This window comes from Spermophilus citellus (genome assembly GCF_964194105.1).
Source record: "Spermophilus citellus genome assembly, chromosome: 4".
Taxonomy (NCBI): domain Eukaryota; kingdom Metazoa; phylum Chordata; class Mammalia; order Rodentia; family Sciuridae; genus Spermophilus; species Spermophilus citellus.
This window is the reverse complement of record NC_138185.1, coordinates 116,734,850-116,751,461: the sequence shown is the minus strand read 5'-3', so window position 1 is coordinate 116,751,461 and position 16,612 is coordinate 116,734,850. Positions and strand designations below refer to the sequence as shown.

Here is a 16,612-nt window from a genome sequence, read left to right as displayed (position 1 = left end):
AGCGCAGCGTCGCGGTACGGAGCCCGGATTTGCTGGGCAGCATCCGCGGCCCCGCCCCTCCCGCCCCCGGAGCCCGGGTCCTGCCTCTCCAGTCCCGCAGGGTCTGTCGCGGCCCTTGCGCTCCTCGCACCGATAGAACGCTTTGCTCACGGCGCTCTCTCTATAAAGTTGTTGTTGTGGCTTCCGCCGCGGGTGGAGGAAGATGGCGTCGGGAGGTGGCGGCTGTAGCGCTTCGGAGAGACTCCCTCCGCCTTTCCCCGGCTTGGATGCGGAGTCTGAGGGGACAGCCGGGGGGTCAGAACCCGAAGGTGGGGACAGCGACACAGAGGGGGAGGACATTTTCACTGGCGCCGCGGCAGCGGTGAGTTCCACCCTTTGGGACAGCAGGCGACAGGGCGCCCCAAGGTAGAAGAGATGCCAGGAGAGGGTCCAGGGAACTAGGGAGAGTGGGCCTGGTGAGACATCGCCTCGGAGTCTGCAGTCGGGGATGGGGGGCCCTGAGTGAAAGCCAAACGGTAGGTTGAGGAATGAGGGGTTGTGGTGGTTTCGCCGCCGAGGTTCTTAAAAGCCAAGAGCCGCCCAGACGGTTCTTTAGCCTTGCAGTGTGATCGCCCCACAGATCCACCGGGCTGTTTTCTGGTTGTGCTCTGGCCATGCTGACTCAATAGGTCAGGATAAGGGGCTGGGATTAGACTTTTCCTCTGCCATACTGCTGCTAGGTTGAAGAATGTTATCTGGAATAGCCTGGACTAGTGACCCGCCCACAAATCCTCCTTAGATCTGCACTTACCAGTTATTACCAAAAGCCCATTCTGGATCTTAGTTTATAAAAGTTAGGTTGACTCCTCTCTTCAGGAGAATAGGGCCAAAGCTCGTTGTTCAGATAAGGCCCTGCCAGATAAATTACCACATAAACCAGAAAACATGCTATTAAAAGAATGCATTAAAGTGGCAAGTACCTAATTGGGAGCAAATCTGTAAATGGGAGGAGGAAATGACATTTCCCATGGTAAATATACAGATTTCTAATAAGATACAGGAAAAACTAACCTTTATATGGGGAACATGATACTCAATAAACAGTTATGGAACTAGTTGAGATGTTTAGGGCTATTTTATGAGAATACTGACTCATAGCTCTTACTATAGTTAGTTCCAGGTTGTAAAGTTCAGTGCTGAGTCTGTGAATTTATCTTTTGAATACTGGATTAGGCTTCTCTTCATGGTAGCTACTCAGAAACTAATTGACTAAATTTAAAGTCCAGAAAATTGCATGCATACCATAATTTAGTTTTAAAAATTCATAAGCCTCAATTTTTCAATTCTTTAATTCCCATCACTTTGCCTCCAAAATATAACTAAACACAATATGAAGATTCACTTGTATCAATAGGAAACTACTCCAGTCACTAAGTGCCTACTTTGATGGCTTTTAGCTAATCAAATCAATCTTATTAGGTTCTTTTTTGTTGTTGTTTTTGGCACCAGAGATTGAACCCAGGTGTGCTTCACCATTGAGCCATATCCCCAGCCCTATTTATTTTTTGAGACAGGGTCTCCTAAGTTGCTTTAAAAATTTTTAATGCAGTATGTGTCTGTAAAAGTTTGAGACTCACCTCATTTATGTCAGAAAAAAAGATTTGTTTTTTTGAAACTTTTCTGTGACAATCATTAGAATTTTCCCTATATAGTATTCAGGAATTAAGTCCATAATGGTGCTCCTACACTGCTTGCTGATGCTAATATAAACTTTCTAATGAAGTCTGTTATTCCAGGAAATAATTCTTGTTGTTATCTTTGTTCAAATTTTAAACAAATCTTTGTATAGTTAATCTCTCATAAATCATGGAGAACAGCTACTGTTGGTAACTCTGGGATGATAGATATTCAGACCAAGTATTTGAAAATAGATACTCCAGCACTGAAAATGATTGGTTCCTGGACAAATGTTGATTTATTTTCCAAAGGCGAGGCTGGAAGGGTGAGAAATTATTTTCCAGAATTCTCTAAAAGAAGTTCAGGAGCCATAATTTAATTGATCTCACATGATACCTCTCTCCAAAGATTGTAAAATCCCTTGCCTACTTTCCAGCTAATGGGAGGAAGAGGGGACTATAATGACCTTGTTCTGCCACAGAAATCATAGTCATTTTTATTTAGATTTGATACAGAAAAACTGAGTTGCTAAGGAAACTGAAATACCCCTTGTAAGCTGTCTTTCTTTGAGTTGTTGTTCTTGATACTAATTTTCAGGAAGCCAGGACCACAAGATTCCTCACTAGTTAAACTGTTTTGTTAAACAGCCATCAAAAACAAATTACATTTCAATAAATACTTTTAGTTGTGAGCCAGAGAATATAGAGGATTGCAAAGGATTGTAGCACTTCTGTATTTTAAGGAATAACAGTGAAGGATAAAATAATTAATTTGAATTCTGACTTAAATCTAGACTGTATTACTTGCTTAACTTTAGATAAGATACTCTGTATAAAATTTTCTCACCCACAAATTATGAATACTAATAGTACAGTTGGGCTCCCTATCTTGACTTTGACATCTGTGAATTCAACCAACCACAGATTGCAGGTGGGGAAGGTTGCTCTGTAATGAACAGGTATAGACTTTCTTATCTATATTCCCTAAACAATTCAATATTAAAAACTATTTACATTGTATTAGGTACCATAAGTAATTAAGATGATTTTAGGTTTAAGGGAGCTCTGTAGGTTATCAAATACTGTGCCATTTTATATAATAAACTTGAGCATCCCAGATAATGGGGTGGACCAGAGCTGTGCTAGGTGGGTTACTGGAACCAGTCTAATCCCCATCATATATGGAAGGAGGGACTGCTTTTTTGTGTGTGGGGGTGTGTGTGTGCTGGAGCAGTGCAGTACTGTGGATTGAACCTGGGGCCTTGCACATGCTGGGCAAGCACTCCAGCATTGAACTACATCCCCAGCCCAGGATGGCTATATTTACTTCTGTTGTTTTTGAGGATTAAATTAGAATATCTGTGAAACATCTAGAACAGTTTCTTCCAAATATAAATATTTTTAAAAGTACTTAATGTTTTGAGGGCTTGAGCTGTATTTGTTGATGAGCATTTAGTAAACTAAAATTATTCTAAGAAAAAAATCAATAGAATGTAATCATGGATTAGAAAAGTTAATTAACCCTAAAAATAGGTAATACAGTTATCAAAAATCAAAATTTAGGCCTATAATCCCAGGGGCTCAGGAGGCTGAGGCAGGAGAACTGAAAGTTCAAAGCCAGCCTCACCAATTTAGCAAGACCCTAAGCAACTTAGGAGTTCCTGTCTCAAAAAATAAAAAGAGCTGGGGATATGGCTCAGTGGTGAATCACACCTGGGTTCAATCTCTGGTACCAGAAACAACAACAAAAAAGAACCTAATAAGATTGATTTGATTAACTAAAAGCCATCAAAGTAGGCACTTAGTGACTGGAGTAGTTTCCTATTGATACAAGTGAATCTTCATATTGTGTTTAGTTATATTTTGGAGGCAAAGTGATGGGAATTAAAGAATTGAAAAATTGAGGCTTATAAATTTTTAAAACTAAATTATGATATGCGTGCAATTTTCTGGACTTAACAGCTGCTGCTGTTAATCATCCCATCGTCTTTCTTTTACAGCCCAAGAGTACTGGGCTTTGTTAACACAGAAATAAAAATGTGATTTGAGTATAGTATTGGCTTTGTTAGTACAATAATAAAAATGTGATTTGATTTATAATTGAAAGATGTACATCTCAAAATCTGTAAACCAATTATTTAAGTGGAAGAGACTGAAGCAAAAAAATTATTAGAACAAATCTGAAGTCGTTACTCTTAGGCTGAAAAAACAGCTTTTGGAAGTTCTGATTCTTAACAATACCTAAGACCTTCTCTTCTTTCTCTTTGTGGGCCCATAAATAAGAAAAGTCTAGTCTCTATATATTATCTGAATTGAATCCAGATGTATAGCTTTTTAGTTAAAATTCTATTAATTAGGGAATAGGAGTAATTTTTCCCTTAATAAAACAAGTGTCTAAAGTAGAGCCATTCTTTTGGTGCTCATAATTGTTAAAATTGTCTTGTTAAAAACTATATATATAAATCTCATATATTTTTCCCCCTCATTTGATTTATGCTCTTATGGGCTTATTGCTCCCTCATTGTGTTTGTGAAGTTATAAACCTAAAGTGATTAGAATTGAAGCAAATTATTTTATTTGCCTTCCCAGTACTTATATGGCTGCCCTCTTTAGCAGCATGCTGGGACCATGACTAGATTTATCTTATAAATAAAAGGGAAGAATTGTGGCAGGTCTTCTCATGCTGAGAGAAAGGAAGAAAACAAAAATACCTTCAGTTCAGATTTTGGCCAAATCTGGCAACTTCTTTTAGTGGACAATTGGAATTTTTTCCCATCTCTCTGTGTGTGTGTGTGTGTGTGTGTGTGTGTGTGTGTGTGTACACACCAGGGATCAAACTCAGGAGCACTCAACCAGAGCTACATCCCCAGCCCTATTTTGTATTTTATTTAGAGACAGGGTCTCACTGAGTTGCTTAGTGCCTCACTTTTGCTGAGGCTTGCTTTGAACTTGTGATCTTCCTGCCTCAGCCTCCTGAACTACTGGGATTACAGGCAAGTGCCACTGTGTCTGGCCCATTACTCTTATTTTTTTTTTTTAAAGAGAGAGAGGGAGGAGAGAAAGAATTTTAATATTTATTTTTTAGTTTTTGGAGGACACAACATCTTTGTTTGTATGTGGTGCTGAGGATCGAACCCGGGCCACACGCATGCCAGGCGAGCGCGCTACCGCTTGAGCCACATCTTCAGCCCCATTACTCTTATTTTATGAATTGAAGCCCTAGTGATTAGAAAAATGTTTGGGAAAAAAATGAAATAAGATAAAAAAGGAATAGCAAAGGGAACTTGAAAAGTCATATTTTGAATAATTTGATTAGTCAAGAATCATTTACATATGTTGCCTGGTGTGCTGCAGACCTGTTAATTCCAGCAGCTCTGGAAGCTGAGGTAGAAGGATCGCAAGTTCAAAGCCAGCCTCAGCAATTTGGCAAGATCCTAAGCATTTTAGCAAACCTTGTCTCAATTTTTTTTTTTTTTAAGGGTTGGCAATGTGGCTCAGGGGTTAAGCTCCCTAGGTTCAATCTCCAGTACCAAAAAAAGAATCATTTACATATGTCTACTGGTGTTTAAGATTAATGCACAATATAATTTACTTTTATTGGTATTTAAAATGTCTTGGGGATAGCAGTTGACTCCTAAATGTCAGTGTTTTATGTAGATGTCAGAAAGTTATGTAAATGTAAGTTACATATTAACGTTTAAATAGGAAAGGGCATAGTCATAGAATCTAGCTCTAAATCTGTGATTAGTATAGCATGTATCCTTGTGGGGAGAAATCAATTTTTAAATCATGGTTAAAAAAAAACACAAAATATACAATCTTAATTGTTTTAGGTATACAGTAAAGTAGTGTTAGGTATATTCACATTGATGTGAAACATCTACAGAATGTTTTCAACTTGCGAATCTAAAACTCTGTACCCATGAAAGAATAACTCCCCCTTTCCTCTTCTATCCAGTCCTTGGTAATCATCATTCTAATTTTACATTTCTATGAAAATAATTCTTTTTTTTTTTTTTTTTTTTTTCTGTTGAAACAGAGTCCTGCTATATTGCCCATGTTGGTCTTGAGCTGGTCGGCTCAAGCCATCCTGTTGCCTCAGTCTCTTCCCAGTAGCTGGGACTACAGGCCAATTACACTGAAGCCAGCATAGTTTCTAATTTGACTAATTTAGATATCTCATATAAGTGGAATCATGCAGTATTTGTCTTTCTGATAGGTTTTTGCTTACTATAATGTCTTCAAGATTCATCCATATTGTATCATGGGTCAGTACTTCATTTTAACTTGAATGATTCTCTCGTTTGTATATTACCCCAGTTTGTTTATCCATCATCTACCAGTGGTCACTTGAGTTGCTTCCACCTGTAAGCTATTGCAAAAAGTGCTGTTTTGAACGTGAATGTGCAAATATCTCATTAAGATCCTACTTTCATATTTTTGGGATGTATACCCAGTAATGGGATTACTGGATTATATGATAATTCTAGTTTAATTTTTTGAAGAACCTCCATACTACTTTCCGTAGTGGTCACACCATTTTACAATCCCACTTCAGCTCTTTTCAGACCTTGAGTGTTCATAGAATAACTTCTTTGGATCTGGGACAGAATTTGGTAGTTTTATTAATAGCTGTAAGGGCATCCATAGTTCAACTGGCCAGTACTTTAATTCTCTGTTCTGTAAAACATGCATGTTTGTTCCCAAAGGTGTAGCCTGTCCTCAATAAGTTATTTGGCACTTAGACCTTTTGTGGTCTTAATCAAACTTCTGAAAGTGAATCTCCATAACAATATCTTTAAAAATACCCTTTTATTTTCAGTACTAGGGATTGAACTCAGGAATGCTGTACCACTGAGCCATATCCCCAGCCCTATTTATTTATTATCTTGAGACAGGGTCTTGCTAAGTTGCTAAGGGTCTTTCTGTGTTGTTCAGGATCGCTTCAAACTTGTAATCCTCTTGCCCCAGCCTCCTGAATAGCTGAGATTACAAGTGTGTACCACCACACCCAGCTCTATACATATCTTTATGAAAAGGTGTATTGCTGCCAGGCGTGGTGGCGCGCACCTGTAATCTCAGCAGTTTGGGAGGCTGAGGCAGGAGGATCTCAAGTTCAAAGCTGGCCTCAGCAAAAAGCGAGAGGCTAAGCAACTCAGTGAGACCCTGTCTCTAAATAAAATACAAAATAGGGCTGGGGATATGGCTCAATGGTTGAGTGCGTTCAATACCTGGTTACCGCCCCCCCCCCCACTCACACACACATACACAAAGGGTGTATTGCTTAGTTTCTTTAATAATGGTTTAGTCATTGAAATAGTTATGGGTAAATTTCCCTTTCAGGTATAATATCTTCTACAGGCACATTCCTTCAAATACTACATTTTGGAGTTAACATCACAAGTTGAAATTCCACATTCTGATAAAAATATTCTTTAAATATTCAGTGATAGGACTGGGGCTGTAGCTCAGTGGCAGAGCTCTTGCCTAGCATGTGTGAGGCGCTGGGTTTGAGCCTTAGCATCACATAAAAAAAAATTAAAATTAAAGGCATTCTGTCCATCTACAACTACAGAAAATTAAAAAGAAAAAGAAGGCAGTGATAGGTATTATGGCCAAAAGTTCACTTTAGTGTTTAGCTCAAATGATAAACAGATTGTACTTCTTGAAAATTTACATTTCCATGAAGTACAGAATCATTAATTTATTTTTTTAGTAGCAAGGGCTATGGTGTAGCTCATTTTTAAAAATTTTAATTTATTTTTTCTTGGTTCTAATCAGTTTATTAATCATTAAATTGCCCTAACAATTAACCTAACTTTCAGAATTATGGAGGTAGTGGGCACAGTGGTGCACACCTGTAATCCCAGCAACTCAGGAAGCTGAGGCAGGAGGATCTCAAGTTCAAGGCCCCAATATGGGGATGTGGCTCAGTAGTAGAGTACCCCTGGGTTCAATCCTCAATATCCACCCACCAAAAAAAAAAAAAAAAATGTAGTTATAAAATACTTTTGGAGGAAAAGAGAAGACTCATAAAGCTGACTGATAAGGACCCAACTTAAAATTAGTGTTTGGGGCCAGGCATTGTGGTTGCATGCCTATAATCCCAGCGACTTGGGAGGCCAAGGCAGGAGGATTGAAAATTTGAGGCCAGCCTGGACAACTTAGCAATACCCCATCTCAAAATAAAATTTTTTAAAATAACTGGGAGTGTAGCTCAGTGATATAGCCCTTGCCTACCATGAGTGAGGCCCTGGGTTCAATCCCCAGTGTAGTTAAATATTTAAATAAATAAAGAGTTTGGGGCATACAAGAGAAACTGCAAACGTTGCTGTTGGACTTTTCTGCTTTCTGGAGAGAATTGCTGCCCCTTTTGCTTACTCAGGTACTTCTGACTTTGCTATTTACAATTGGTTATGTTGGAGGGGGGGAATAATATTCTAATTTCTCTCCTTTGGTCTTCAAAGCTTCTCAGCACTTTTGGCGAAAATAAATCAGGAGTAATTGGTTGTTGCTAGAGCAAGTAGCCATAAGTATCTCATCTCCAGGAAAAGCCTGTTGCTCAACTTTTTCTGACTTATTCTTTTGCTTAGTCAAATGGACAGCTGGGGCTTCAGTCTGCTTTCAGAACATAGTTGAACTGGGTTTGTTTTTTTCAGATTTAGAGGATAAATCATCCATTAGCACTCAGATATTTCTGTAGTTTTCTGGGCCCTTCTGAGTTCTGTGAATTTGAAACCCAAAAAGTTTCATAGAGAAATTATGCCAGAAAATTAAGTAGAACATCTGTAGCTTAATTTTGGTAGATAATGTACTGTCCTTTTAGTGAGATATCTAGTGGCCTTACTCATTGTTTTCCTTAACTAGCTCAACAGTCAGGTTCAATACATTAAAATAATTTTGTAAAAGTAACAAATATTTTTAATGCTAATAATAGGTAGAATAATTATATAAAATTTTTTCCAATCTTTATGCTGTGTTTTGTCTTTTTATTTGATTTTTAAGTCAACTGAAGTAAAAGAACAACTTGTAGGTATATCCAATGAGTTCTCTATAACTGAGACCTGAACTGTCTGCAGAAATAGAACTCAATATAATGACAGTGATATAGATAACAAGACTGAAAATCTGGAAAACTTGCAGAAGTTTCAGTGATGACATTTCTATAGACATGATGGTTGGAGACACTTTGTAAGAGAGCAAAACTCATACGTTGTTTTGGAAAACAATAATTGGGAGCTACATTCCATTTGAGTAAGGTTGTAAATTTACTTAGATTATAGAAGTTTTTGTAGAAGTTTTCAAACTGAAAATATCCTTATAACTAAAAATAGCTATTCAGGTATTTTTATTATAATGATAATACATGTATAATATTGATATGATAATATATTAAATACTGGAATATTCGACATTATGTGTAAAATCACTAGATTTATGTGATTTTACAAAATCTAGTGATTTTACACATAATGTCGAATATTCCAGCATTTAATATAATTACTAGAGTTATGGAAGACACGAAATATACTTAGATTAAATATACCTAGAGTTTCAGAAAAGTGGTTTTGAGTTCCTTTAAAACAATTTAGGCCCACACCTGTAATCCCAGTGGCTCAGAAACCTGAGGGCTGAGGATCACAAAATAATGTAACTTTTAAGTAGAGATGAGCAAAAATGACACTTTAAGATCTACAGAAACTGTGATATTATAAAACATCTATTTTCTTTTTTTTTCTTTTTTTGTACTGGGAATTGAACACAAGGGTGCATTACCACTAAGCTGCATCCCTAACCCTTTATTTACTTATTTTTTTGAGAAAGGGTCTTGTTGAATTGCTGAGGCCCTCACTAAAATGCTAAGGCTGGTCTCAAATTTGTGATCCTCCTGCCTCAGTCTCCTGAGTTACTGAGATTGTAGGTGTGTGCCGCTGAGCCCAACACCTAATATCTTTTAGATATAGTCTCAAGCACTGCTATTGCAGTTATGGTTTGCTGCTTATCTTTATGGTTAAAGAACATGTTAAATTTCTGTTAGAGATTAAGGAAAATGAAATTGTAATTTTATTCCCATTAGGTTCATAGACTGCCCCTGAATTCTGTAGTTCATGGGCCCAAGATAAGAACCCCTAGTATAACTTCTTAAGTTATGAGAAGGAGTAATAATGTGACATCATTTTAGTTCACCAAGTTTACAAAGCAAGGTATACTGTACTCTCAAATCCAATGGACAGTGAATGTCCATTCTCCCAACCACAGATGCACCATTTTTTTCTCCATAATTTTTTATTGGTGCATTATAGTTATACATAATGGTGGGATTTGTTACACATTCATACACGCACATAATATAACAATATAATTTGGCCAGTATCATTCCCCAGTATTTCTCCTTTCCCTTGTCTTCTCCCTCTCCCTGATCTTCCTTTAATTTTCATGAGACACCTCCTTTTCTTTTCCTTTTTTCCTCATTAGCTTCTCACATTATGAGAGAAATTGCTTAATATAATGGTCTCAGCTTCCATCCATTCTCCTGAAAATGACATATTTCATTTTTCTTTATGACTGGATAAAAATTCCATTGTCCATATATACCACATTTTCTTTATCCATTTATCTGTCTGTGGACACCTAGGTTGGTTCCATACTTTGGCTATTGTGAATTGAGATGAATGTGCTGGGACAGGAGTCACTTGCCTGTGGTAGGCAGAATAAAGCTCCCTCTTTTCCCACCAAGTTGTCTACATCCTAATCCTAGAAGCACTGGATATGTTAGTTACATGGCAAAGGGGAATTTAAGTTGAAGATGGAATTAAGATTGCTAATCACCTGACTTTAAGATGAAGTGATCATCCTGGATTATCTGCATGGGGCTAGTGTAATCATAAATATTCTTAAAAATGTGAGAGGAGTCCATGATATGGAAGATACTACAGAAGAAAGACACAGAAAGATTCAACATTGCTGACTTTGAAGAACAAGGAAGGGGACCAAGGAAAGACCTAAAAGCTGGAAAGGGCAAGAAAACCGATTACCCTCTAGAACCTCAGAAAGGAATGCCCCAATCCATCTTGATTTTAGCCTATACAGTGAAACCTGTATTGGACTTTTGTGAGACTAAAAGATGATAAATTTGCATTATTTAAACTTAAGTTTTTGATAATTTGTTACAATACCAATAAAATATACTAACCCAATTCATTCATTTCTATCAGTAAAGATGGCAAAAGGAGCTGTATTTAATGCTGCAATCTGCCAGGGTCAATTTGAAAAGACTGCATGGCTGCCCTATTATCATCAGGGTATAGTTCCTGTCATTGACTTATTTCTAATTTTTCTTGCCTTGTTACATTAGTGTGATCACACAATTCCTTAACTCCATCTTGCCTTACTAAATTTTACTAATTTTCTTTCCAAAAAATGATATCTAGTCCTCAGAAGCAGGGTTACCTTAACATTTAATATACATTCAACCTCTAAGACACCGAGAGTTTTGACAATACCTACCCTTTTGAGATCTCTTGAATGTAATGCACTGGTTCTGTGTGAAGCAAAGAGCAATTGGCAACATAAAGAAGAACCACAACTGGTTAACCTAAAGGGAAGTTACCCTGAATCACAGCAAGACTTTTCGGTTCTGAATGGCTGTGTCAGCTTTGAAGGGCAACAAGCCCACATCTGTCCTTCTCTGAGCTGAGAAAATAGTGTTAATGGTCTGAGCCTCATAGGTTGAAGCTGGTAATTGTTGAGAAATACCCATTTGCTTTTAACAAATGTGTTCTCTTACTATAACATCTAATACCTGTCTGCAAATTAGTGTTGGTCTGTCTGTGTGTTCTTATAATTATAAACAGAAGTATCTGCACTCTTAAATAGGCTTATTAGTGGAACCACCTGTTAGAATTAACAGCCAAAGGCAGTAAAGCAAATGTTGGATATCTTACCTAGGAATTCTGTCTACTAACAAAAAAGAATGCTTTTATATTTAAAAAAAAAAAAAGGCAAGAGGAAATAGGGCAGTTTGGGGGCTTTACTTACTATATTACAAACAAACTTTTAATCTGTTGCCTAGAAATTAGAGGTTTTAAAAATATAGATAATAAAGCCAGGCATGGTGGCACATGCCTGTAATCCCAGTGGTTTGGGAGGCTGAGGCAAAGGATTGCGAGTTCAAAGCCAGCCTCAGCAGCTTAGTGAGGCACTTAGCAACCCAGTGAGACCCTGTCTCTAAATAAAATACAAAACAGGACTGGGGATGTAGCTCAGTGGTTGAGTACCCCTGGGTTCAATCCTCAGTACCATTGTGTGTGTGTGTGTGTGTGTGTGTGTGTATGTATTATAAAGCAAGGCTTATTTTTAGTCTTGAATTTGCCACTCAGTGTAATCAGTGTGTCTTCTTTCTCCCAAAATAAGTTCGTTCTGGAATTTTAATTGTTGAATCAAAATTAGCTTTCTAAAATGGAAGGGAGACCAGGGAGAGAAGAGAGGAAGAAAAGAAGAAATATAGGAGAATGAAATTTTACCAAATTATATTGTTAAAAATTATATTGTGTGCATGTACAAATATTGAACCACAAACTCCACTATTATGTATAATTATAATGCACAAATTAAAAATTAGCATTCTAATATATATTTTATATCATTAATACTAATTTTTAAATAGCCTTTTAACCTTAGACGTGGCATATGAAATGCATTGTTATAGTGGTATTTTGATGACAAGTTATTATTATAGACTCTAGTCTCATGGAAAACTTGTTTGCCTAGGTGAATTTGGGATGCCATGAACATTTGTCCTTTTTCTTATCTTAAAAGTGGTTATATACCCAGTTAGGTTTTTTTAAAAAAAAATTGATTGTAAGTAAAACTTGAGAATATTATTATGGCTTGAAGGCTGGGTGCTAAGTACTCTTCAGCCAAAGAAAGAAGCTTAGTTTGTCCAGTGCCAGTCCAAATCAACTGAAAGTACATTTGATAAGGACAAACAAAAGTAAAACAAATATGAAAAGAGGTAAAGTTGGGAGGGATACTGTACAATATGGCAGAAAGAGGGCTAACATATTATTTAAGAAAAGTGGATGGGGGATGTAGCTCAGTGATAGAGTACTTGCCATGTACAAAGCCCTAGATTCCATCCCCAGCAACATCAAACAACAAAAGCAAACAAAAAAGTGCAGCCAAGAGATGTTGACTTAAATACAAAAATAGGCAATAAGCCACGGGGATTCAAATGGCCAGCAGTCTATTGTCCCTAAAAGTCAAATGTGGACTTATATTCAAGATGGCATCGATCACAACATTATTTGATGAAACCTGAAAACTAGTTAACCGTCCAACCTTAAGAGAATGATTATGTTGGGATATATCTACATAATAGGGAATTAAGTCATACTGGGTGGGGTGGGCATGCCTGTAATCCCAGCAGCTTGGGTGGTTGAGACAGGAAGATCTTGAATTCAAAGCCAGCAACTTAGTGAGGCCCTAAGCAACTCAGTGAGACTCTGTCTCTTAAATAAAATATTTTTTTAAAAGGCTGGGGATGTGGCTCTCCTGGGTTCAATCTTGGTCCAAAATAAATAAATAAATAAATAAGTCACTAAAAGTAGGATTTTTGTACTTTTGTTGTTTTTGGTATTGCTGGGATTGAACCCAGGGCCTCTTGCGTTCAAGGCAAGTACTGTACCACTGAGCCACATTACCAGCCTCCCAAATGACCAGAATTTCTTTTGGGCTATTCACTCCCCAATTTGTTTTTTCTTTTTGGTGTTGGGGATTGAACCCAGGCCTTCATACATGCCAGTCAAGTGCTCTACCACTGAGCTACACCCTCAGCCCTACAATTATTAATGATAGGGAAAACAATGTAGGGAGAAGAAGCAGGACATAGAGTTTTACATTTGTAGAAGATTAATTTTGTAAAAGAACTGCTGAGGAAGATTAAGGTAATAGGTATGGTAGTCAATCTATCTTCAGCTCTCTTAGGACTTTACTGTGTGGTTTTGGGAATGGGCTCCCAGGGGAGATCTGAGAGTAGTTTTGAGTCTCACAGTTACTTAGCTAACTGAGGGAGCACACATCTTTTTTAAAATCATATTTCTAGTCATACTTACTGGATTGGGATTGAAGGGGGCTGGGTGGAGGGAGAAAAGACAGGAGCTAATGCTCTAGTTGTCCCTGTGTATCCCATTCATCTCCATCTGTCACTGTGACAGACTGCTATCCTAACAATGTTTCATAAAGCATTCTTAGTCATGTAACTTCCAAGATTAGTTGATAGGTCAGAAGTGGAAAGCTGGCTTTATTTATCTGCATATCACAGGAATAGATTCTTTTAGGCATTTTTAAAAGTGATTAAATTTTTACTGACTTTCCTGTTACTTTAGTTTCCCTTGTGAGCTACTAGTAAATTACATTTGTGAACATATATTCTTACTGTATACTGGGTTTTAATCTCTCCTGGATCTTTTAACAGTTTAGACAACACTACAAAAGGTGGCTTATGAAGTCACTGTACTGTGTAAGAGTGAAGGAAGGAAGTGGTTGTGTAGGAAGGTGGTTGGCAGTTTATGAGGCAAAGGGAAGTTCTAGTTTCGTTTTTACCCAGTTATTTATCTTCTCTCTGTAGTGATTTTTTTTTTTTTTTTGAGATGGGATCTTCTTGCACTTGTTGCCCAGGCTGGTGTCTTGGCTCAAGTGATTCTCCAGCTTCCCCCTCCCTAGTAGCTGTTACTACATGCATGCACCATCATGTCTAGCAGACAGTGGTTTTGTTTTTGAAGATTGTGGAAGCAGATAGAGGACAGGACCCACATTTGGTATAACATGTAGACATATACAACTAAGCACCTTGTTAAACTTTATTAACATAGAAAAGTTGCAGTAGAGGCATTATTTACTAATATAAATCTAAATATTGGTAACAGTTTCTTTCCTAGAGGGTGGCCCCATTGTGGTGACGAAGCTGATTGCATGAAAAATTCAAAGTACCCAAATAGATGTCATTTCACTTTGTTCTGTTGGGTCAGAAAAGGTCTTGTCTCCAAGGAACCAAATCCCTCAGATTTGTTAAGGACATGTTTCATAAAAGTTTCAGGTCTTTTAACTGATTTAGCCTTAGGGTCTGACTTCAAAACCCTGCAATTCCACAATGATAGGCTTTTGAAACCAGATGCCCAGCTTTCTGTTCATGTGGTGCACAATCCGGCTTTGTTCCCTCTGGTACCGGTCTGGGGATCCACCCCACCCTTGTTTGCCTCCTTTACTAAAGGCCATGTACTGACTGTATTTTCACCATGTGCCTTCTAGGCCAAGCATGACTGGTTTTTATTCTCCTAGCCTGAGAGAATGTGGTTGAAAATTTTGTGTATGTGAGAAGGATGAAAAAAGAAGTTATATTCACCAACAACATTAGATGTAAAGTGTATACTTTGCTTTGCCTGTCATGTGGGTTAGTAACATCTAACACAAGTGAGTTTCAGTTAACAGTTTAGACAACACTACAAAAGTAAACCAGGGTCAGAGCTTGAATTCTGGACTCCAGAGTGGTGTGTCCTGGTCACTAGAATGTGCCTCATCAGCATTTGAAAGAATAAAAGTCATTAGCTGAGAAGGAGAAATGCATTTGGACAGATTCTTTTGAAAATTATATGTGCTTACACACACCATTGTTGTTACGTACTTTGGGGTAGGGCATTTCAGCAAGGGTATAGTTTTAGAAATTAAACCTGAATTATATGAACCTATATTAGCTCTGTGATCATTTGAATAGCAGTACTTTCATTACTATTAATGTTTTGCTGCTAATTGAACTGGCTGACAAGTGATCCTGTTGTCCCCTAAAACACTTGGGGAAACAACCAAGGGACAGAGGGATTGTATCAAAAAATTTTTTTCTAGGCATGTTATTTGTTTTTAATAAGTACTGTTTTATTCAGAATATCTCACTGTTTTCAGAATAAACCCCAGTCTCCAAAGAGACTATCTATTCTTCCCATCAACAATGGTTCCAAAGAAAATGGGATTGAGGAAGAACAAGACCAGGAGCCACAGGATCTCTTTGCAGGCAAGTATGGACTCAAAATTGAACCTTCTAAATAGCTTTTTTTAAATTGAAAATGGTATTAGCAACATAACTTTATGTAAGATACTGTAGTGGAAGATTCCAGAATAAAATATATTCCCTTCCATCAAAATTCTTACAAGTTTAGGGAGTAAGACATAAATATATGAGTTAAATTATTAAATAATAATAGAAATAATAGAGGAGTGATAGAAATACAAAATCACAAAAGCTCATAAGAATAAGAGATTTAATGAGATTATTGATTGTAGCAGTGATTTTAGATTCTTATGACCAAGACTCCTAGTAAGAAATTTTGTGTCATAGTCCAAAATATATGTACTTGTACAAAACTGAAACAACAGAGTTTTTTTGTTTTTTGTTTTTTGTTTTTTGTTTTTTTTTTTTTTTAGAGAGAGAGTTTAATATTTTATTTTTTAGTTTTCGGCGGACACAACATCTTTATTTGTATGTGGTGCTGAGGATTGAACCCAGCGCGCTACCACTTGAGTCACATCCCCAGCCTTGAAACAACAGATTTAAGTAATTTGACCTTCTAATAAAGTCTAAAATTTTCTGTTGTTTCTCTTTTCTTTAATGTTCTTTTTTTTTTTATTGGTTGCCCAAGACAATACAATGATCTTGACATATCATACATTTTCTTTAATGTTCTTTACAACCCCTTGAATTATTTCATAATCCAATAAGCTACAACTTGCAATATAAAAACCACTAGTATACAGTAGGTTTTCTCATCCTATTAATATTTTGAGCTAGATAGATCTTTGTTGAGGAAGACTACTCTGTTCTCAACTGGGGTTGATTTTGCCTACCAGAAGACATTTGCTAAGTTCATGGAGTTGTTTTAGTCATCATAATTGGGTGCATTATAGTT

The 16,612-nt window shown here is 37.2% G+C and overlaps 1 protein-coding gene across 1 annotated transcript in view; it reads left to right on the top strand.

Moving 5' to 3' along the window:
* The first annotated feature begins 161 nt into the window (after nucleotides 1–161).
* Nucleotides 162–16,612, top strand: part of SNX1 (sorting nexin 1) — a 39,810-nt gene continuing 23,359 nt past the window's right edge. Inside the window, exons 1-2 of the mRNA XM_081291699.1 lie at nucleotides 162–361; nucleotides 15,612–15,720. Of these exons, the coding sequence (XP_081147825.1) occupies nucleotides 203–361; nucleotides 15,612–15,720 (268 nt within the window). The 5' untranslated portion in view covers nucleotides 162–202. The remainder of the gene's footprint in view (nucleotides 362–15,611; nucleotides 15,721–16,612) is intronic.